The sequence below is a fragment of the Antrostomus carolinensis genome, unplaced genomic scaffold, assembly GCF_000700745.2.
Source record: "Antrostomus carolinensis isolate BGI_N321 unplaced genomic scaffold, ASM70074v2 scaffold9183, whole genome shotgun sequence".
Lineage (NCBI taxonomy): Eukaryota > Metazoa > Chordata > Aves > Caprimulgiformes > Caprimulgidae > Antrostomus > Antrostomus carolinensis.
The window spans coordinates 1-24,137 of record NW_010303104.1 but is presented as its reverse complement, the minus strand read 5'-3'; the positions used below and the strand labels follow the sequence as shown (position 1 = coordinate 24,137).

The window sequence follows — 24,137 nt, the reverse complement described above, 5'->3', positions numbered from 1 at the left end:
ATAAACTTGAAACAAATTTGACATAGAGAGTTGCCAACTAGACTTTGTCTGCAAGATCAGTCATAATGAAACTTGTTTCAAAAGTCCAAATCAATTATGGGTCAGCTCTGATGGAGAGGGTGGCTTTCTTATTTTATCCATTTCTGAAAGTTCATTGAAAAGAAGCATATATAACAGGAGAGCATCACTAGCTTTACACGCCTCCAAAACGTCCTGGGTATCTGCTCAAACAGCGACGCTGTTGGGAATGCGATCTGGGGAAAGGTAGTAGTAAGGAAGCTTTTTGTTCTTGTTGCGCTCGGCGATAGCGTTGACGATCTCATCCAGATTCTTGCGGAATTTTGCCATAGCCTCTTTCACTGGCTTCTCCACGAAGTGTTCATCTGGGTACATGCCCAGAAACAGCTAATTGAAAAACACCAACAAGTCATGCTTTGAGAAAGCAAAGGCTCTTCTGCCTCAGCACTGTGTCATCCAGCAGAACAACACCCAGAGCTTCACAAATGCTACTTTTAAAATAGTACAATCAATAGTTAAGCTGGCCTATGCTGGCACTGCCAAGGAAAGATGCTCTCCCACCCTTCCTCCACCACTGGTTGCTTCTTTCCACCCCTGCATCCTTCTGTAGTGCTGGTTCGGGTGTCTGTGTGGCACCACCTCCAGTTACAGGGAGCACTTTTTTTCAGGCTAGTGGTCAGGCAGATCAGCTTCCCAAGCCAGATCTCTGTGCAGCCGCTCAAACATTTGTGCTGTTAAAGAAAAGGGCAGCATGGGAGAGGAATGAACAGCCAGGGATGAAAAGGACTGCTTCCTTCAGTGAGCGTGAAAGCTTCTGTTGACTTAAAACTGTCCTTCAAAGTTTAACTATACAGTTGCTTTAGTCAGCTTGGACTCTAAGGGTGCACTGAATACCACACTGCCAATATGCATACTGGTATATTACCTGCTGTAGGTAATTATTTTCCATGAGACTACCCATACTACTAGCTTCTCAGCTGAAGTCTGCTTTCTTCTTAAAAAGAAACTTTATTTGAAGTACCCTCTGTCCACCATCTTCCATGTAAAGATTTCAAAACATGTCCTCCAGACACACCCCTTGGGTGAGACAACCAAGTATCTACAGCCCTATTTTACATGAAGGAAATGGCTATAGACTGTGCCTGCCAGGCCTCCCATAGGCTTGTTTTGTTTGCACTCCACGCAGCCAGGCACAAACCACAACTGTAGTGTGCATGGCACTGGGGCGGATTTTCCAGAGACAGAGTGGAGTGGAGAAAACCCTTGACAGGCAAGGAATGGAGAAAACCCTTGTGCCTCTGCAGCCCTCTTCCTCCCACACCCGCATCCTTGGCAACACCATGCTTGAGTTTAGAAACTTTCATTTTGGCTGAAACACAGCTTCAGAGTAAAAATATGACTTCTTGCTCGGAGCTGGTTTGCATCTGGCAGAACAAGGGCAAACCCACACTACTGATACATCTCCACAGAAAGGCAAACATGGTCAAGTCAAGCACAGAGCAGCACTATAATCTCATGAGTCTGTGTGATCTTGCCATGGCCCTTGTGGTCTCCCCTGCACCTCCCCCACCTAGAGAAGGGAGGTCAACTTACTTCATTTTCCTGGAATTGGCTCAAGGCCCAGACAGCTCCGAGATGCCAACAAGAACGTCCTCTGTCTGGTAGACTCTCCACAATTTGCTCAATGGTGACGGTCCCCTTTTCTGTTGGAGGAGGGCAGCGCATTGTTGGTGGGGCGTTGGGAATCCAGGAACACCAGTCGTACTGCACAACAAAGCAAGAGAGCACAATGAAAAGCTACAGTGGCTGGTATTTAGCAACACTGCAAAGAAAAGCAAGAGTCTTGACACCACGGAGTTTGCTTCTGTAACATGAGCCCCTCAGAAAGAGAAGACACTAACTAAAGGACAGAGAGATGCCCTAGAGAAGGACTGAAGGAGATAAGGAAGTCCCTACTGTCTTTCTTAGGATCTCACAAGGAAGAGAGTTAAGTTGTCTAAATGGGAGTAGTTATTCTGCTAATAACAACACACAGGCACATGCCACACAGCCCAGATTCACCAGCCAGGCTAAGAACTTAGCTATTTTATTAAACAAAGATCTCTTCTGGTAATCTGAGGCAACCTCTGACAGAAAAAAACTATAGCTGATAAAATCTCCTTTTCTCCAGTTGCTTTTTTCTGCAAAATTTGCTGCAAGAACATACCCACAGTACTGTGCTCAGGCAATAAGAGAGGCAAAGGATGCTGGTGCATCATGGAATATGGCATGTGGATGTGGCCGTGGTGAGTGCCAGACTGGGAAGTCAGGATCACTTCTGGTCTGCTTCAGTGTTGTGGGATGATGACGTCTCATTTTGCCTCAGATATGACCCCGAGTTTTGCCATCACCTGAGATGCTGCACTTACCACAGCTCTTTCTTTTTCATTACATTCATACATATCCCCTACCCTCCCTGAGGGGAAGTCCCATTTCAGCTGCATGCCATGTTTACACTGTGCTCAATCTGTTCTCTCCAGTGCATAGCCATCTCCTCCCACCCTCAGCCCTCTCCCTCTGCCATTTTTTCCCTATGGCTGAAGACACTATTGCTGGTGGGGTGAATATCTTCTGCATGCAAAATTCCCCCTCTCATTCTCTGAAGGCTCTCTGCTAAACCCCAATAGCCTGGGCAATATTAAGGGATGGTTCCTTAGTGGTACTTGACAGACAGGATTTCCTGAGGGGGAGGTCGGCAAGTGTCTCAATCACTTGTGATGACAGGTTAGAAGTAAGTCACAGAGGTCCCTCGTCATGGATGTGGCACAGCAATAGCATGGGTTCACTCAACACTGGGCTCTAGACCTGCTCCAGGGCTCCTAAGCTGCAGGGGTGGACTGGACAGTCAACATAGAAAGTGATGTGGGATGTGTTTGGGAACAATCACCATAGGAAAGGGTCTCCCTGCTTATCTCTGAGATCATTCATGCCTGAAGCCAGAACACGTGCCAAAAAAAACCTCACAGAATATCTCAAGTTGGAAGGGACTCGTAAGGATCATTGAGTCCAACTCCCCACTCCTCGCAGGACTACCTAAAACTAATCCATATGACTAAGAGCATCATCCAGACACTTCTTGAACTCCAACAGGCCTGGCACTGTGACCACTTCCCTGGGGAGCCTATGCTAGTGACTAAGCACTCACTCAGTGAAGCAGCTCTGTGCAATACAGACTGACAGAGAGATTTGCTTCTGGCTGTGAAGTCTGCTTTCCAAGATGAATTGATGTTGGACGAAACAGCATTTGAAAGGTAGGCTGTTACTATAGTTTCAGGGTAGATATATGTCAGTAAAAGCAGGCAAGGATAACCCAGGCTACCAGTATGTGACACATCAGACATCACACAGGAAGCTCAAAGTTTCCAGTTGGCTCACAAACTCAAAAAAAATGCACAGCAATGCCCTTTCCATGCACTGGGAATATTAAGTACATTGGTGTTTTTGAAAACCTGACCACACATGACGAAAACCTTCATCCTCACAGATGTACTGCTTCCAATTTCTATGTATGTCAGTGGAGTTAATCATAGAATCATAGAATGTTGTGAGTTGGAAGGGACCCACAAGGATCATCAAGTCCAACTCTTGTCCTAGCCAGGACAACCCCGAGATTCAGACCACGTGTCTGAGGCTGTTCAAATGCCTCTGGAATATTGTCAGGCTTGGTGCCATGACTACCTCCCTGGGGAGCCTGTTCCAGTGCTCCACCACCCTCTGGGTGAAGAACCTTTTCCTAATGTCCAACCTAAACCTCCCCTGACACATCTTCCTGCCATTTCCCCTGGTCCTATCGTTGGTCGCCAGAGAGAAGAGATCAGCACCTGCCCCTCCTCTTCCCCTTATGAGGAAGTTATAGACTGTGATGAGATCTCCTCTCAGTCCCCACTTCTCCAGGCTGTACAAACCAAGCGACTTCAGCCTCTCCTCATACAGTTTCCTCTCGAAACCCTTCACCAATTTAGTGGCCTCCTCTGGACACTCTCCAGTAGCTTTATAGACTTTTTATACTGTGGCGCCCAAAACTGCACACAGTGCTTGAGGTGGGGCCACACCAGTGCAGAGTAGAGTGAGATGAGGGGATATTGAAAATCTGGACTCCTGTCCCACTGACTTCAATGAGCCTTTACTTTGTTGAGGCTTGTCTGTGCTGCTGCAGAAAGTAGAAGTGGAGGTCCTGCAGACATACAAGGCAGCTTTCAACTAGTTAATTCAGGAGCCTTGGTAAATGCTCCATTAGGCCAGCTAGATTGCTGTGCTGCTGGAACTGAGCTGTTGGAAATAGCCAGCTGCTTCAGCTCAAAAGGCAGATGGCACCTGCAGCTGCATGAACTGCAGTCACAGCATTGAGCTGCGCTGCACATGTTCCCTAAGCCACACCTGAAAATGGGATGTATGCTGCTTCGGCACAGCCACGCTGCCAAATTAGCACAGCTTACAAAAGCAACCAACCCATAGTAGTCACCTGTCCATGCACTCACAGCAAATGTAAAGTGAAGCCTCTTAGCATAACTCATTGCATTTCACTGCAGCATGTGCCACAGACTACCAGCACATACCATAATGAGGCAGATCAGGTGACGCCTGGAAAGCATGGTAGCTAGACTGTGCACCTGAACCCTCCAGCATTTCTGAAAGGGGTCTCAGCAATCCATTTAAATGCTAAAAAAAATTGTCCCACATCATAAAATCATTAAAAATAAATATACAAATTAGAACCCCTAAATTTCAGCTTTGGTACCTATTTAGGACTCAAAATGCCTTTCTCAGCTTCCAAAATACTTCTGTTTCCACAGGCTTCATGGGGATTTGCAGATAATTTTTTGCAGTTATTTTGACCAGAAGGAGTAAAGTAATGTATGTACATATAAAAAACATTTCTCAGACCTTGCCATGGTAGATGCACCTTCCAGCACAGAAAGAACAACAGTCTTCCCAGAAATTCCTACCTGACCAAAATTCACAGCTGCATGCTGGGCTGATGTGGTGAATATTATCACCGTGAGATACTCTGCTAGCTTCTCTCGTGTCCTGATCGTCTTAGGAAACCCTAAATAGGGGAGAAGAAAAGCTTAAGTAACCCAGCTATGAAGTAAGCCCATTACCCAGTAGTAATCAGCTACTCAAGAGGCATGAGTTAGAGGACCACGCAGCAGTCACTGAAGAACAGGCCATTCTCCTTCTGAATCTTGCTGTGTGGTCTTACAGGAGTTACTCACCCTCTCTGTGCCTTGGCTGTTCAGCCATAAAAACAGAGTGATCCTGCCTCACCTCATAGAGGTTTGTGAGGCCTCACCACTCTTTGCAAAGTATGTGGTGCTCCTTAAGGGAAAGGTGAAGTATAGTTACACCTTTAAAAAATACCGTATCCCTGTCCTCTCACCCTACCTTCCCTGCAGCAAAGAACCCAGAGAGTCCACAGGGCAAGGGCCTCAGATACTCCCTTTTTCTTCAGTATGCAGTGCAAGCAGGGAACGTTCATGCCAAGGAGCAAAGGATCCTGTGCTTGTATTTATAAAAGTCCAAGGCTCAGCGATCAAGTGCATTGTGAGAAAGGGTGCAGGGAGAGCTTATTTGCTGAAATAGGAAGTGCGGAAATGAGAACTTCTGAAAGAGAAACAACAGAATGAGGAACAGAAATAGTTGCATCAAGTTGTCTTTGAAGGGGAATAATCACATTGAGCTATATAAAGAATGAAGGGAATAGTCAGAGACCAGGGAAATATTTTGCTACCAAAGCACCCCCAGGCCTGTATCTCTCTTACACCCACTACATCAGTCCTGTGCTGTACCCCCTGTCACAGCCCAATGTGACCACAGGTCCGAGGATACCTAGAGACCTGTCAGTACCCTGGGGCGAGCTGCCCCTGCTCAGGCTGCCTGTGCCAGCTGCTTCCACATCTCCACCACCAACCTGATGCAGATGTGAAAACGTGAGAGGAGGAAGAGGCACATGGTAGCTCTGGCCAGCCACCAAGCCCAAAGAGGAGAGGACAAATCATCCCATCCTGTGTCCTGCAAACCTAAGCACACTGTGCTCATCTTTAAATGGGCTTAGCATGCTCCTAGTCAGAACAACCCTCCCAGGGCAGGAACAGGAACTGGAGGGGGAGCCCCAGGTGCAACAGCCTCCCTGATTTATCCTCCTTCCATTCTTTACAGACCCAGCCAAGTCCCCCTGGTTCTCTGTCCCAGCCCTTGGAGTAGCAGCAGTGCAGACAGGGATGCTGCAGGGAAGGCAGGTTTCCCACCTGTAGTGGCAGACCTGCCACCAGTGGTGCTTGTAGCGTCCCACCCCAGCTGTAGCCCTGGAAAGGCTCAGTACTTGTCCTGTATCAAGATGTTTAGGTCAAGCACAAAGTTCCTACTTTTCCTAAGAGATAACTAGTCAAACAAAAATTATAGCAACTAGGTGTCCCCCAACCCTTTGCTTGTCCAGGCAGGTAGAGCCCAGGAGGCTGTTATACATGAGTGCATACTGGTAATGAGTGGAAACATCAGAGTTTTGACTGAAGGTCTCACACACAAACGTGTGTGTGCAATGCCAAAGCCATCTACCCCAGATCACTGGCCAACAGGTATTTCCAAATGTAAATCAGTCAGGACAGTATGAAGAATCCTAATCCACCTGTATAAATCCCCGAAAACCTGCTTTGACAAAATGCAAGTGGAAGAAAAAAACATGTTTAGGGAAAGGCAGGAGAATGTTAACTCAGGTGGGAGAATAGAGCTGTGTTATGGGTGAGAGCTCCCACAGTCAATGGGTTGCAAGAAATGAGAGGCAGTGAGAGGAGACAGAGCAAAGGAAAGTATTTCTTGGAAAGAATTAGGAGTATCTTCTCTTGAAGAGAACAGAAAATCTCAATGATGACACAGATGCTGAACAAATGTAAAGTGCAGCAAGATACTCCTGGGGAGGTTCTTACTTGTTCTTATTTGGTGCAGGGTTTGGTGGAGAGGATTCAATGGGGTCTTGCTGCTCCTTGTGATTTCTATGTCTGCATGCTGGGTATAGCAGCACTTACAGACAGCCCCTTCTCTAACGTTTAAGGCATAAGCAGACAAGATCAAAGGACCAATCTCCAGTGCACAGAGAGATTACATGAGTTGCCCAAGCTCACGGTGAGAATACGTGGCAAAGGAAAGAGCTGTCTCCTAAGGGAGAAAGGGCCTGATCCAGGGTCTCACCCATAAAACTGAGCATCTTTGGGCCAAGAAGGGAGAGGGTCTCCAACAGTTCAAGACATGCTGTGCATGCAGCATTGCTGTCAACAGGGACTCAACAAGCTGCAGACCTGGCTGGGCCATCATACTTTACCTGAGGCCTTCACGCCCCTCATCCCATAGACATAAATGTCTTTGACGAAGGCCTGGAGCTCCACATCCTCACACACCACCTCGTCGCTCTCATAGTAGATGTGAATCACATCCTCTGCAAAACTGCAGACACAGGAACAAATGAACAAGACAAAACGAAAAGGAGAAAGCAAGCCTGCCATTCCCTGAAGACTTTCTGCTAACCTTGCAGAGGAGGAAGAAATGTGGAAAGAGAGAAGGACAACAGCAAGTCTCAATACTCTCCTACCTCCCTCCCTCCCACAAGCAGTGGGAATGAACAAAAGCAACTTTGATTCAGTTCTGACTGCAGCATCACTTCCTTCCCCAATAAAAAGATGCTGCACCACACTGCATCCCCTGAACAGTCCTGTGCATTTTTTTCTTTTATTTGAGGCTTTGCTCCTGCCCAGACCTCTGTCATCACATCTACATCCTTTTCTTCACTTACTACAGACTCCCTCTGGCATATCCACATGGCTCTCACACTGGGAACAGGGGTTCCCAAACTGTGATACCGGTACCATCTCCTGTGTGTTGGATACTCCTGAAAACCTTACAAATAGCTGATCCCCCACTACTGCACATCCTTTCCACAAAACCCAAGCAGTACACTCCAAAGTGGGGGTGGCTCAGGAAATTTCTCTTGGGGAGAAGAGGTCTAGAGTGTTTTCCTACAGCCATTGCATACAGCAACCATCTCCTCATGTTCAGTTCCTCTTCTCAAAATCCCACTTTCTATAAAAGTTTCCCAGGCTAACTTACCTCAGAAAGAAAGGCTCTTAAAACATTAAGATAACAGAAGTAGTTGTGAAAGCACTAAAACCAGGTAAACCTGATTTCCTGAAGATGACTGAATGACTAGTTAACTGAGCTTTTGTTAGCTCTGCAGGTACCTATAATATCTTGCTAAATATTTTGACAACAACCCATAGGGTTCCACATGACTGTGGAAGCTGACAGATGGGATTAAGAATTGTTATTCAATACAGATTTATCCCCTAATAAGTTACAAATTTACTGCAATTTGGAGACCTTTACAAATCTCTCAATGGTTTCTATTAGCCAAGCAAGTCAAGAGTTGTTATTGAGGCAAACAAACAATGGCATAAATGCCAAGAGTTTAAGTAATTTTGACTTCCAGAGGAAGCCAAAGGAAAATAAAAATCCTGCAACATGCAGAAATAAAGCTGCCCTGCATAAGCTCTGCCTTCACCACCTGGCACCTGTGCCAAATACATACAGAAGGTAATCCTTCTCTTAAACAACAGCAGTACTTTAGATCCCTTCCATACAAATATAAACTAGTATATGAAGTGTGGATGAGGCCTTTTGGGTTGGAATATCTATCAGTAGTTAGATCAGAAATACGAAGTTGAATATTAGAGAAGAGGTTTAAAAATTTGCCATGTGAGCTTCACTGTTTCTGTAGGGACAACCTTATCAGCTTTCTTAAGTTTAGGCCATCTACCCATGTGAAGCAATGCTGGGCATATAAGTTATTTCATCAAAAGAGTGAAGACTGACACCCTGCAGAGAGTAGGAGATTCATGGTGATTAGACACCTGCATGACCACGAGTTCATGGGTCAGGATACCACACACTCAAAAGGGTACAGCCCACACCATTTATAAACCAAATTATTCACTTACAGAGAATCTGTCAGCCAAGTTTGAGGCGGGGTAACATCTTCCTTCAGCTAGGTTAACACCCAAAACCAGTCAAAGTAAATTGAGTTGACTAAATACTATCACATATTTGAAAGGTATATCTCAATCAGCAAAGAAAACACAGGAAAGAGAAAAGGGACAAAAACCAGACTACATCAAGAAGACAACCACAGAAAAGTTATAACTTCCTTTTCCCTCAAATGGGCACTAACAATTACAGGAAATATTGCAAGATAACCCCTTGCCAAAACAGAGAGAAAACACAGGAGACAAAGATGTACCCAACACTTTAAACACTATGCTTGCATTATAAACTTCCTACTTTGTGTACACAAACGATCCAATTTTTAATGAACATTTTCAATAGCCATGTGACCAGAAACAACTGCATATTTAGCGAGCAATTTATGCCATGCAAATATACATTATTTGTTAAATAAAATGCCTCTGTAGAATAAAAAATATACGAATCATTTAATTCTGAGGCAGTGTTTCATACCTGAAAAGAAAATGTGTTTGTGTGGTCAAGCAGCCTTGCAGTATCTCTCCTGCCTCACAATTGCTGCCCTTCCTGACAAAACTTTGGCCTTGCAATTTTAAGGCATTTTAATAAATGTTTTGCTTGAATCAGTTAATGCCTATATTATTGAGTTTCAAAACACAATGTGTGTAAGCCAGGCTTACATTTCCACTCCACAAGAACCTTGACAAGCTCATGAGGCTGGCTCAGAGAGCTAGGTTCTCTCTTAGTTTGTGCATGGCTAAAAAAAAAAAAAAAAGCTGATTAAATTCCCTTTGCAGGGCTAAATTCCAACTCACTAAATTCAGTGAAATCCTACAGAAGAGTACATACTTATAAAGGGACTTCTGAAGTACAGAATGCAAGGAAATAAGGCTGAAAAAAGCAGGAATTAACAGTCTTTCAAGGGTGAGTGCTTGACTACATATTTTCCTTAGATGAGATATGCTGGATGGAAAAGGCACCATGTGACTAAACAGCCCAGGCGCTGTTCACAAGGCTGTGCTTAAGAGTAAAGTGAGCAGAGAGAAAATGAAGTCATGTTTCTGTGACAGTAACTTTATTAGCCATTTCCAGAACTACGATCTCTTACCTCTTTACAGCCTCCCAGACATTAATGCCATCATCTCGGTAATAGTAGTAGGGGATATCCTCTTTGCTGTCCATCCCTTTAGCTTTGATCTCCTCAGGGAAGCAGAGGGAGCTGTAAGTCAGCTCCTTCATTGCTTTCTGCACCATTTGTACGTGTCCTCCTCCACCTGTAGCATTTGCCTGCAGGAAGAATGGCAAGGCAGGAACAGTAGATTATGCTCACTTTGTGCTGAGACTGGCTTTCCAAATTCACAGGTATTCAATACCAAATTCAAATGGTATTCAAAATGTTGGTGAATCTGGTTTTCAAGGGAAAAAAACACATCTCCACACAAACAACTACCAAACTGCAGAGGTCTACTGCAACTGTGCATTTTGACTTCAGAGATTTCACACCTTTCCCATGAATCATTGTTATTATCTACATTTTGTCCATAAGTACAGCACCTGCTTAAAATGGAATACAATAATAAAGTACAGCAACATTGAAGTATCGAACCCAAAGCACTTTCTGCCAGCCCTATGCTCCAGAACCAGCATGTGTGTGAAGGAAGGCAGCCACCAGTGTGTTAGAACAGGGCTTTCGCTAAACCACTCACTGCTGCTACAGAGTGGTTTAGGAGAAAGTGTTTAGGGATGAAGGCTACCATTAGCCACCCTGGAATTTAAGCCAGGAGATCAATCCAGCTGGGTGGCTACTGATGAGGACTGGCCAGGGTTTCAGTATATGTCACATTTGGAAAACACAGCATGTCTACAACAAACAGCGCTGCAAAACTCTTTGGATAATCACTGCACAAAAGCTCCCAAATCTTGCTTTTCTAGCATATAATGCTAGTGTTATAGCAGTAACCAGCTTACACTTACTGTCCTCCAGCTTGTTGTTCATCTGCATTGGAACCAACAAATTCGGGAAGTCCAGGATGTTCCCTGGCAGGTTTTGGCCACACTCTCATCCCATATGTGTGGGGTATGGACATTATGCTTCTGTTCAAATGGATGGGAGTGCCCGCCAGGTCTCCACAGTCAGCAGTGGAGAACAGAGGACAAGGATGGTGCCTGGATTTATCTTTTCTCCTTGGGTGAAAAACTCTGGAACATGGAAGCTCTTTTAAGTCTGGTGCCAGAGGTGTAAGGGGGATAGAGCTCTCCTGAAACACAGGCTCAACTCTTCGGAAGGACTTACAAAACCTCCCCAAACTCTCCATTTGCTGCTAGCAAGTTGTTACAGAGACTGCTGCATGCCAACTTGTTGCAGTTCCTAGATGCAGCATGTCATTTCTGGGGGAGTCAAGGGAGGAAGAGTTGGGTACATGTTAAATACCAGTGCAGTCAGATTTAGATGTTCATATTTGACCTAAGAGCTGCACCACAGCCCACGATATACAGCTATGTTTCACTGACTCAGATCAAGCTGAGTTTTAATCCTAGCAGATCTGCTGTTTATGGCAATTCAAGAAGACAGGCTGGAATGTACACTCACTATTTGTGGGCTTAGAAATCTGTTATCTACATGTCTTTCTCTGACGCAAATTTCCTTTTGTAAGCACAAATTATTTTGCTCACCACCTTGTCTCAAGATGAATAACTGAGTACTTAAAGGAAATTAGGGACTTAACTGTGTGCGTATACGTGCAGGATTTCTGTGCATAGTATGTTACCTTGCACTCCTATACTCATACCCCAAAGCCCCAGCTATGAGTAAGTGAGATACTGACTCACTACTGGTAGTGGTTAGTTCTGAATTGGCTACTTAGGGGTAAAAGATAACATCTTTAGCGCAAGGCACCAGTTCTGTGCGCTACTTTCTCAGGTGATATTTGATACTTATGTTTTGCCCTTTAGTAGAAAAGCCAAGAATCAAGGCAATATGTGATGACTGAAGGATAAAAACACATATGGAACCATTAAGAATAATGAAGATTTACAAAGGAGATTGATTACGTACCTTGTCAAAAAGGCCACATTCACAGATAAGCTGTTCTCGGGCTTTGGTATTGATGGCTATTGTGAATCGCATGTGTGGCACCAAGAGCTGTGAGATGGGACAAACAATGAAAGAAGGAAAATTCTCTGACTGAATTCAACAACAACCAGGTGTAAAGTCAGAAGTCCTGGTGGCTTAGCTGTATGTTGCCTTGCAGGGCAGCCAGTCACACTATCTCAGATGAGCTATCACCAGGACTTCCTTTTGGTTTGTCAAACTAATGTGATAACCTCTCTGACCCACAAACATCCCTTCATGCAAGAACCAACCTTGAAGAGGGGATGTACAGCAGGCAGCTGCCGGAACATAGCTATGCTGAACACTTCTGAGACTAAGTGTGTCCGTAAGAGATGGGTCACTGTCTGATGGATGTGGAAATCAGATGAGCGAACCCAAATTTTAGCTAGGAGCCAGTCATACGTGGCATCTGAAGGAAGGAATATAGGATTGTCTGGCCCAGGCTTTTGACCAAGCTGAAAGATATAAAAAGAATACAAAACCCCAAGTCATTCATGTTTAAGATGATACAAGAAGCAATGTGTCCCTTTAAAGACCCTGACAATAAGCCTACCTGGATTGCAATGGGTACAATTTTATTCTCCAGATTCTTATACAGCAGGCAAATGGGTGCAGTCAAGTACTGTATTGTGCATGGGTCTGTTTTATTGGCATCCACACCATCCAGAAGCTCATAGTCCACAATGAAAATGTTTCCTTGCTGGGAAAAAAAGAGAGAAAAAAAAAAAAAAGGCAAGATGTGTTTTAATGGAGTGCAAACAGCAAGGCTCAGAACAAAGGTCAGGAAGTTTTGGTCAGAGGCTGCCTTGTGCCCTGTAGTTACAAGCAGCCACTAGCCCGCCCTTGCTCATGGTGGCTCAGGGGTGATACCACTGAGACAGCAAGCACCTTTACACAAACTACCTGACTCATGTCTGCAGAGTCTGATGGCAAGCCTTTCAGCAAAGAGCGACAATGTATTTGGCATTTATGCAGTGACACTAAGATGCAAACAAGTTTCACACTATCAGCTGCACAGACCTCTGTGCTTGTTGTACAAACAAAAGCAAGACACTGCCCTTGCCAACTCTTCTTCAGCATGTTAGCTCAACTCTGCAGGTGACAACAGGGTAAGGCCCTACCAGGAAAGGGAGAGGCACTTTTCCCCTCTGAGGCAGCTGGTCAATCCCTAACCTTTCACGGGAAACCACTAAAAAAGGACTGTTCACTTCCTGGTGACATCTCTTTAACTGGACCTGTAGAAAGGCATGGCCTGCAGCTCCAGGATAGCAGGAGAAAACAGTCAACAGAAGTGTTGCCAGTCTGCAGAGACAACCAGCCATACAGCATGAGGAGAGGAGATGTAGCTGAAGGCGGTTAAAAGGGTTTGGAGGTTAGAGGATATGAGAAGGAGGACATGAAGTCCAACCTGACCCAGAGCCATACCTTCACTTCCTCCTCCAGGGTCAGGTTCCTCTCCAGACTGCATTCTACCATATCCGTAGTCACAGGCAACTTCTTGGGTATCTCTGTGCATCTCCGGATCAGCACAGGATTGCATCCATTCAGGAACTGGTAGCCAAACATAAAATCTTCCTTCCAGTGCTGCATCACATATTCTAAAGGAAAAACAATCATGCAGCATCAATATCCTACTGCACTGTAGGATTCCTCTTTTTCTCACCACTTTTTGTTATACTGCATTGCAACTTTGACTAAGAAAGTAGCAAGAAAAGTATTCAAAAGGTGCCACAGAATTTTAAGAAAAATCACTTCAGTTAAATGGACAATGTAATCTTTGCTTTTCACTTTGAGAAGAATTAAATTTGTAATAATGTGTTTCTCCATATACAGAAAAAATGAGGAGTAAAATATTCCACCCCTATGAAAAATACTCTCTCCATCTGCAGACCAGCTTCTCAGGTCTTCCATGAGATCTTTAAAATCTCACTCTTCAGATTCTCAGGGTATGCAGTACAGAGGGATGACTCCAAAAAAGACAGCGGAAGAAGGAAAATAAGGAGCAATGTGGGAAGGGAAAGAAGAGCAGTGGCTGGAGCAGGTCTTTTAGCTGGAGCTGGGTGAGGTTTGACTTTTATTCAGTAAAACTGCACCTTTGTTGCTTTGCTTAACTTTTTTTTTTCCCCCTCTGTTATTTTAAATTGCTAATATAAACCCAGATTAACATCTTCTCTTAATAAAATGCTGGTTTTGGGTACTCCATCACTTTACTATTACATACTGGATGCTTTCTACAATTGCAGTGTTCTGTTTCGTCAAGTCATGTCACCACTAGCCTACAAGTTCAGAGTCAGAAAAAACATGATTAATGTGAAAAATCCCATCAGTGTCTTCAGGAGAATAATGAAGCAAGTAAAGTTTTCCACTATTGCCTATTTTCAACAAGGCAGAACTTTTTCTGAAAGCAATTTATTTTTTTCTACAGAAGGTGAAAGCATGAAAAAGAAGCCTGAAGGAATGCAGTGATAATTTTAAAAAAAGTCTCAAAACTCACAATGCTTTCTAACAGAGAGGAAAAAAAGTTAACTTTACTTAAAGTGGACATTTACATCATCTCTGTCAACTGCATAATGAGTCTGGAGCTGCATCTGAAGTCTACACCAAGCAATAAATAACTAATTGCCTTAGACAAAAACTACATGACTGAAAAATGCCTTGAACCACCTTCTCCATTAGCCCTGTTTCTGTCAAGGGCTTACAAATAAGCAGATTCAGAGTTGCATTACACATAACTGAGACCGATGCTTAACGTTTAAAACTCACAGAATTGGAGCTTTCCTCATGAGTATGGAAATGTTATAAATTAAATTAATTAAAGATCATATCTAAATCTTGTCTTAAAAGTACTTTAGGAAGCAATCTTATTAAATGTAACAAATTGCTGTAATTAGTTTTTCATAGCTCTGACCACCATGTATGTTTTATTTTATACCCAAGACCACAGAAATTACTCTTATTTCTGTCAACTGGTCCTTAGGAAGCCTGAAGAGGAACAAAACTTCAGAGCAGGAGGAAAAAGTATTTTCCTTTGCAGAGTCTGAACAGGCTATTCACATACATTTGAGGAGCCACAAGCTAACCAATTTGTAGTATCTATTATATCCAGTAACACAGTAAAATAATGTAACCACGGGCAATAGTAGAAGATTGCTCAAGAATCAAAGGCTTCCTAGCCCTGCTTTACAGAAATTACACCACATAAACTTCAAAACCCATGTCTGTCTGCAATCCTTTTCACTGGATTTTCAAGTAACTGCTAAGATTTCCATATTGAAAAAGGGTTAAAGAAGAAGTATTTCGTCTTTGATATGTTAACACTGCATCAATAGAGTTTTTAACAGTATGAAAGGTACTGCAGAAATTGAATGGCCCTGAATACAAAAGTGAAACTCTCACTCTTAGAGAGGGATTTTTGTTTTCTAGTAAGAAGATGTGAGCATGAAATGGCAAGTACAGCAGGACATTTAATGAAGTATGCGCAACTAATTCTGACACATTTTTGAGAAGAGATGACATTTTGGATAAATGCCACAAGCCATTTCAGGCCTAGCTCGCACTAACTTCCCGTAAGAACCATGGTTCCTTGGGTTGTGGTCTGATGGCCCATCCTGGCTGCAGCAGGACCAGGTGAAGAACTTACAGCTCCCAGGTCATTCCCAGCTCATTGCAATGCGTTCCCAGATCTGTTGGCCTAACAGCACAGGTTTTCATGCCTGAAACAAGTTCTGTCGAAGTTACCCCTGCTGGGAGAAATTTACTGCTGAAAAGCCTTTGAACTGCCCCATGCCATTGACACAAATGGCCTACAAGAACTGACTGAGGGGAGCTACAGGCGAGGTTAATGACAGCAGAACTGAGGCAGTGGTACCCTCCCCATGTTAGGACAGGGTCGAGAAGCCAGGAGTGTTAGCAACAGTGCAACCAGGACTGAGCACATGGCTGGGATGTTAGGCAACAGTTTTTGAACTGGTCTGTGTAAGAGGCAAGCCCTCACACTTGCCTTTAGCAGAGAACATTTCCACACATTGCCTCCTTGGAGATTTTCCGTGTAATTAGATGGCTGAAGTGTGACATACATGATCAAACTTTCAAAAATGCCTTCACAGCTAATATGCTCTGAAAAGCACCCCCACTAAGCTATCTCTAGGTTTAGGTGCAAAACACTTAACAAAAATTTACCCTATGCGACTTGCACATATATGAAAATATTTCTAAAAGCCAAAAAGGCCTATAATGCCCAACTGGCCTGACCTCCAGTATAGCTCAGGACAGAGAAGGTCACTGAGCAATTCCCAGTAATTTTAGTTTGTGTGATATCATAGCTTCATTTTTTGGTTTTGCAGGCTGCTGGTGAGATCAGCAGTCTGAAATTACAGTTTATTTGTGAAAAACCATGAGAGAGCAGAAGTGCGAGTCAGCCACTTCCATCCTAATCAGATATGTACAAGACAACTAATTAGTCATTCTACAATGCAAACATGAGTAAATGCTGATAAACTCACCGGAGATTGTGTTGCTGATCCTGACAAAGATCCTCTCAAAATCCGCAAAATCACTCCAGGAGGACTGGAACATGTGCATGAAACGGTTGACATAAAGATTCTCCATCCTAAAAATAAAACATCTCTGAAAAAGGTCATCTCCAGCTTCTTCAATACCCTTCCCCATTTTATTCCACCCTTCTATATACCTACACACAGTAAATTTTTCAGTGGTGGAATGTGGAATTGGTCATCCTACAAAATGAAATTTGCTGGCTGTACCTTTACACACAAGCCTGAAAGGCAGCTCAAGGGCCCAGTCCCTGCTATTGCACTTACTGAACTCCATTCTAGAGTTGGTCTTGGCAGCCTACAATGCTTTAAGAGCTATGACATATAAAAACCATAGTCAGAAAAACTAGTGCTTCACACATTATCTGTAGTTAGCATCAGCTGAGAGTGCTAAGATCAATAACACCAGTTCAGAAAGGGGTATGGTGACACAAACAGATTGAGTTGCACAGTCAGAACAAACACAACCCAGAATGAGTCCAGACAGCATTCCCAAACAGAGAAGAGCTCCTGTAAATATTTATGCGACTAAGGCCAGACTGGATCCCTACAGCGTGAGGCCTGGGTTTTTGAGAGCTTTCTATTTACTTGTTACATAAATGCTAAACTGTTGTTATTAAATATTTTTACTAGAAAGAAGATAATTAATTTTAAAAGGAAGTTGGCTTTCCACTAACACTTCAAATGTGCAAAGAAAAGCACACACATCACACGAAGGCAAGCAGGGCAGATAATGGAGCAAAGAAAAGTCACTGTTGCAGGAAATCCTCCCAAACAGAATGTACGGGAGGAAGACTCCCAGGAGGGTGTATTTATAATCAGTAAACTCAGACTGAGGCACCTTTAAAAAGAACTGGATTAGAAGTGGCTGAAGAGGACCAAAAGCCTGTAAAAACAGCAAGTGGCAATCTGGAGGGCTCTAGACCAGGATGACCATAAGGACCAGACAAAGGAGCTGCTTCTGCACTGAGCTCAGACAGGGTGCATGTAGAATGGACTGTTCCTGCTGCTACAGACGGCAGTCAAGTTAAGAGGTGCCTGAAGGCAGGCTGGGAAGTAAAACTCGGGCAACTGTCTAGCCTGGAACAGGAGATTACCCCTCCAGAGGTCTCTTTACACCTGACAGGGACACGGAATGATCGTACAAGGATCAAAGGGAGAGTAACTACTCAGCAGGAGTTTCTGGATAGATACTAGGTTTCTGAATCACAGATGAACTTCAAGAGGAAGCATGACCATGACCAGAAGTTAAAATGATTTTAAACAACATAACTCAGTAGCTTGAAAGAAGTTACTTTAGACTCTCTCATTTGAGAGTCTCCGCTAAAGGTCCTGTAGAGCCTCTGCCATCCTTCAGAACTGCCCTGAGATTAGGAAACACTAGGCACATGAACGTACGTACTGCTCCTTTCCTGCTCAGGGTACTCTTCCTACCTGGGCCTATTAGCCTGATCAAACCAAGCAGCCGGCACAGCACCTGGGATCTAGTCACAAACCTGCTGTGGTTTGACCCACTGAATGCCAGGCATACATTCATTCTCAGAGTTTACTTCCCAAATGAAGCAGTCTTTCACATTTCCTCCATTGGAATAAACTTCCAATGGACTTAGGAAATACAAACCTGTTTTCCCCAAGAAATCAAGCATTTCTCAGATGTCTCTGGCACATACTAGAAACCAGAGCAAGGAAAAAATGGCAAAGAGTTGCTTGTAGAACTTAATCTGCCCAAATGCAACACTGGTCCAAAATAGCTATGCAGGCCTGCATTTCTGGCACAGAATCCAGAGTGAGGGTTTCCATTTCCTAGATTGTGTAGGTCACATCAGCACTGGAAACCTTCAGGATTATCCCCACCTACACACAATTAATCTTGTAACCTTACATAATTATTGACTGCCAAGAGCATCTAAAGATCCAACCTTGCAGAAGGAATCTCCAAGTTTTGCATGTCCCAAGCAAAAGGGCTTTACCATCTCCCCTTCCACTACTCCCTACATCTTGTATAACTCTCACAGCTCTCACATTTTTACTTAAATGTGCTCCCTGCCCACTGCTACATCTTGCAACTCTACACCTGCCCTTGGATTTCCAAACACACCTCCATGCCTTCCTTCCTACTGCACTCAAACTGAGGGAAGACCCCATGCCTTCCCCCATGTATCTCCACTCCATTCATGCACATAGTTGTCCCAAGCTCCCAAAGCACAACAGGGTAGCTAGATAAGGGCTATTAAACTAATTCTCCAAAGGTTTTCACAGTTCACCCAACCAAAAGCATAGTCTAGATTTTCAGCCAAATGTGCCAGGCAAGAACCATTGCTGTTCCTCAGAAAAATCTCTTTTGTGTCATACCAGTTCTCCAGAATGGCTGGCTATCTGCAATAAAGTTTTAGGTTCCTACTTCATGGGGAGGTGCCCTCACAGCCAGTGACAAAAATAGATGTCCCTGCACTCTGCTGAATTGTTTGCAAGTTTTACTTGGCCGCAACTCAGGATCTCTGACAACATGCTACAGACTGACAGGACAGGATTGCCAGAAGGGGAATGTAGCCTCCAAATTGGTTGTCAACTAATGGCAAATCAGTCATCTCTGGCTTTCAGATACTGTGGCTCCTGTGTCACTCAGATCTCCTACATGAGCTGGGAAACAGCTGATTTGCAGTGGCTAACACCATGGTAGAACAACAGGTCCTGGAAAACACAAGATTTGTAAAAGTTTGGAATACTATGCCACTGCTAGGGTAACAAGAGAAGATTCCAATGACCTTGCATGGGGTTTGTATACTTTCACACCTCTCCTCTTCCCATAAAGGAGTTATTCCTTGCCTTTTCTGTGCTAGACTGTTTCCTGAGGCTGAGCCAAGCAAAAAGCTGCACAGCCTTTACTTTCTTCCCTTGCTTGGAAACTCTCCTTGGTTTTGGCACAGATTTATTCACAACAACACAACCATGATGTTTTTTTTTTTTTTTTTCCTTTTTCAGGATGGCCTCACCCCTGGATCTATTTCATGGTGAACACATACTGTTGTCTCACCTAATCGAATCTCAGAGCACTTCACAGATATGCATGGGGTCTCCTCCTAGCACTTTCTAGGAGGTAAAGAAAGTGAAATTATCCAACTTGATAGTTTGATAAATTCCAATTGATAATTTAACTTATCAGTTTGCACATAGAGGGAAGATAAACCAAGAATAAGAGACTGGCTGCGGTAATCTGGCCTGCATTGCATTAAAGTCCTGACTACAGATCAAGAATGATCTCTTCTGGTCTTATTTAAAAAATTACTTGCCTTTTACACAACACTATGTAAACTTCCAGTTTTCTTGGCTTCTTTTTCTTGCCTTTTTTTTTTAACTTCCCCAAAGAACTATTTCTGATGGCCATTAGCAAGTTCATTATCTGCTGATTAAAAGGCCACTGCAGGGCTGGGTTCTAATACCTGTCTGTGGAAGAGGAACATCAGAGTCTAGAGTTTTCCAAGGATCTATGGCCAAGGCCCCACACTCTTTAAAACTTCCTAAAGCTTTCAGAATCCACTGAATACTAAAGGGCTGCCTGAGGAATAAGGTATTTCATGAGGTGAGAAAGGACCTCAACTTCTGGCTTATATTAAAGATGAGAGATTCAGTTCTTTGGAAGTCTAAACATAGATATAAAGTAAGCTTTGGGGGCAGGAGCATCTGTCTATTTTTTGTACCATTAATATAACTCTTCGAATGACCTCACAGCCACTTCTCTGGTATAATGGCTAATATTGCATTAAAAAGCTTCAAGAGCACACACTCTACAGTCTGTTCCATCATTCTTCTAACATCCTAGTTTGCATGAGATAGCTAGAGACCCCTGGTCTTCAAAGCTGTTCATCTGCCTTATTCCAATTAGCACTGAAAGATCTAGGTCCACCCAGCCATATGTGCTCTAGAAACACACCCATCACCCTGTTGAGACCTGCTGGAGATTTATTCTGGATTAAAAAAAATAAAATAAAATAAAAAATTGCTGATGTTGCAAAGCATCATTCAATTGTGAAAAACAGATTCTAGTGTGATGAAAAGAGGAGGGAGGAAGAAATCTACAACAGAGCTAATACAGCCAGAAAAAACGTGTTCTTTGAAGCTTCTAATTTTCTAAATTAGGAAACAAACAGGTAGATTCACTCAGAACAAGCCATGGGATTTGACTCTGTGTTGGCAATGAAATTCAGCTGCATAAATGTAACACCAAGAATGCTCTGACATGAAACATTTCAGTCACCATCAGTTCCTCAGATGAACTCAGTTAAGCAAGTATTCACTGTTGTTATTAGAAGGCTGCAAGTTTCTCAGTATGGCTATTAAATTCCCTAGTACTTACTACCCTATGCTTGATGACCTAATCTCTATCTCATCACCCAAATAATGGGAGGAACACCTTTCCAAAATATTAAGAGATCAGCATATTAACAGAATCACAAATGTAGAAATTGTGGGTGCTCTTGGACCAGTCTTGTCTCATCTCAGACTATCCTACCATCTGATAGTATGGTGGGACATCTGGGATAGCATGATGTGACCTGGGCATGTGAGACAGCTCAGAAGGGGACTCACAGGCCAGAGAGGTCCTATTTGCCTCATTAACCCCATCCTATTTGAGAGCTCTGCAGGATTATTCAGGCTCATGCAATGGCCAGGACTCCCTTTTTTTCAATGACATGATATATGCAAGTGCATGGACAGTGACTTTGTTGCCCTGTTGTTCCAGGCAGATTACACTCGGATGTGGTTAATTGATGAGCTGTTCAGAACACCTTTTCTTCAGCAGGGTCTGCAGGGTGCATTGATACCATCTTCTTTTGGTATGTGACTGAAAGACAATTATTGCAGTCAGGGGACAGAAGTATCTCTAGGGGGCGACTCTGGGAACTACATCAAAAGCCTGAGGTATCAGGTGCCAACAGTCCTTCTTCCTATGCTTTTCACCAGTGCCTCCTCCATCCATCTACAGCCAAAACAGTGTCTAATGAGAATGCAGGGGCTCAGTCAGTTCCCAGCGTAAAAAGCTTAGAATATTGATATTAAAAAAAACCAAAAACCTCTTCAATTCTTTCCTACTTTGATTGACTGCAGATCCAGCTGGGAGAAAAGAATCCAATTCCAAGATTTTAATGAAACCTAAAAGGTGATCAGATCCTTACCCTGCCACAAAAGAAATTTTGCAAAACTCCTGAAATTCCCCACACACTTACGCTTTAGAGTAGTTGAGAATGAAGTCAACTCCTTTCTCATTGTCAAACTGGATGTCACGAGGCAGATCACTGTGAGAATTGGCATCGATGCTCAGGGGAAAACCTGGATGCCACTCCTTCCAGCTGAGAAAACAAGAGAGGTTGGATTAACCATATAACCTTACCAGCGTGAGAGCTGTTTTATTCCTTTACCTAGACTGCTTCTGTGATTCAACTCTATAAAGTAAATTTGCAGCAGACTCATTTGGGTCAAAAATACGGACTTATACCACATCAATGCCTACCAGTACCCTACAGAATCCTGAAGCACAATGGAAGGCATCTACTTGGCCACCCACCTTCACAAAATTTGAAGTAACTTAATATCTCTGAAATTTCCAAACACTTGTCACATTTGTTTCAAATGGGCAATAACTTCCAATGTATTGGGAGGGGACAGAGACACAGACAACTGTCCAATGCACACTCAGTCTTGGGGCTACATTTTTGCAGAACTGAGATCCAGCAGCTAAAAGTACTCAGGCACATATTTAGGTTCCTTCAAAAGGCAACTCTCCAAGAGGTGCAGATAGTCTTGATTCAGCTCCCCAGAAAAGCCTTACTTCATAATGGTCATGGCATACAATCTCTGCCACGTAAGTTCTTGCACTGTGCCTCATTTTTACTTCAAAACAAAAGGAGGCAATTTGTAAAGAATACTGTTTCAATGGTATTTCCAAATTGCCTGCCGCACACAGACTGCATTGTGCGTTATCAGTTATGCATCTGAATTGTAAATAGCTATTTCCCTGGAATTACAAATGATTTTGCCTTCCTTTTTGCATATGTAAATAAAATTTTCTGCCACACCTCTTTTTGAAGTATATTTTCCTCTGCTCTATTGCCCATAATTTGTAAGCAAGATCCTTTCTTTGTCAAATGATATAAACACACACCAAACCTCAATCCATCGATCCCGAATGGACCATCTGTCCTTCTGATCCTTACTCTCATGATAAGCAGATGCAACTGCAAGTAACTTTTGTTATTTTAACAGAGAGCATGTCTCTAGGAAAAGGAAATGTCTAATGCCTTCTGGAGTTACCCGTTGATAACAGACAGCATTTTCCCAGTGACCTTGATTAGGAAAAAATGTCTAGGACAATATGAAGGTGGGTATCCCAGCCGTGTTCTGATAGCACATTCCAGTCCACTCAAACAAGGCCAGACCTTCCACTGCACCCCACTGCAGGAAACAACTAAAACCTCTGGCTTGCTGCAGTAGCCAAAAAGCTCTGGGAAGAGCTGACATGTTCAGATCATGTTCCAAAACTGGAGTACTGCTTGTAAAAGGCAAATGAAAAATGCCTTCAAAAATTCCCTGAAAGCACAACTGTGTGCCAGAGGGTCAGAAGCTGTACCACTGAATTCCCACTTAAGCCTTCCAGATAGGCTTATCTTGTAACGCCACTTACACCAGGATGATCATCACTTCCAGTGAATTCCATCTAAGTAAAAACCTTATATGGCCAACATGATAACTTAGGCTTTCTCTCATCCAGCAGCCCAGTAATTAGAGCAATATGATAATCTGAATGTACTCTGTCAAACTCTGACCTGATGAGAATAAGCCCTGGACCTTCTGAGGAGCTATGGGAAACTCACCGGTATGTTTTCTGACGGGTCTCAAGCTCTTTGCGTCTGTGCTGCTTGAGAATCTGGATCTTGTCATCCCGGGCGAGCTTTGCTGTGAAACAGAGGGAAGAGACAGGGTTATGAGGTTCCTCTACCTATCACTGCCCAGGCCTTCAGAAGGAGAGCAAAGTTTCCAAGCCTTCAAACTTCTGATCTATACTTTTATGAAGTTTCTGTGGGAGATGCTTACACGATACAATTTAGTACCCAGACCAGGTCCCTATAGAATCTGTGGAAGGAGATAAATTCCTAACTTGGAGCCTCCAAGGAGCAATTAGCTCAAGCTAGGAACATCTGTCTCAACTGTATATAAAACCTGGATTCCTAGTGTAGATATTTGCTGTACATATCTAGTGTTAAATGGCCTGAACAGAGTCATGGGAATTAATTTTACATTTCAGCATCTAAGAGAATGTTCATCAATAAGAGAAATTACAACATTGTTCCAGCTAATCTTATCTGCTAAAAGCCATCTCCAGGAAACACAGAACAGTTTGGGTTGGAAGGGAC

At 43.4% G+C, this 24,137-nt stretch overlaps 1 protein-coding gene across 1 annotated transcript; it reads right to left on the bottom strand.

Moving 5' to 3' along the window:
- On the bottom strand, positions 1-23,679 carry ALOX5 (arachidonate 5-lipoxygenase; the record flags this gene model as incomplete). The annotated part of the gene is made up of 12 exons (XM_010163977.1): positions 1-405; positions 1,612-1,782; positions 5,004-5,104; positions 7,373-7,494; positions 10,172-10,350; positions 12,119-12,205; positions 12,427-12,630; positions 12,729-12,875; positions 13,601-13,773; positions 16,678-16,784; positions 21,954-22,076; positions 23,598-23,679. Coding segments are annotated over 12 exons (1,676 nt in total), but the record flags the coding sequence as incomplete, so codon positions are not given.
- Positions 23,680-24,137: the final 458 nt, after the last annotated feature.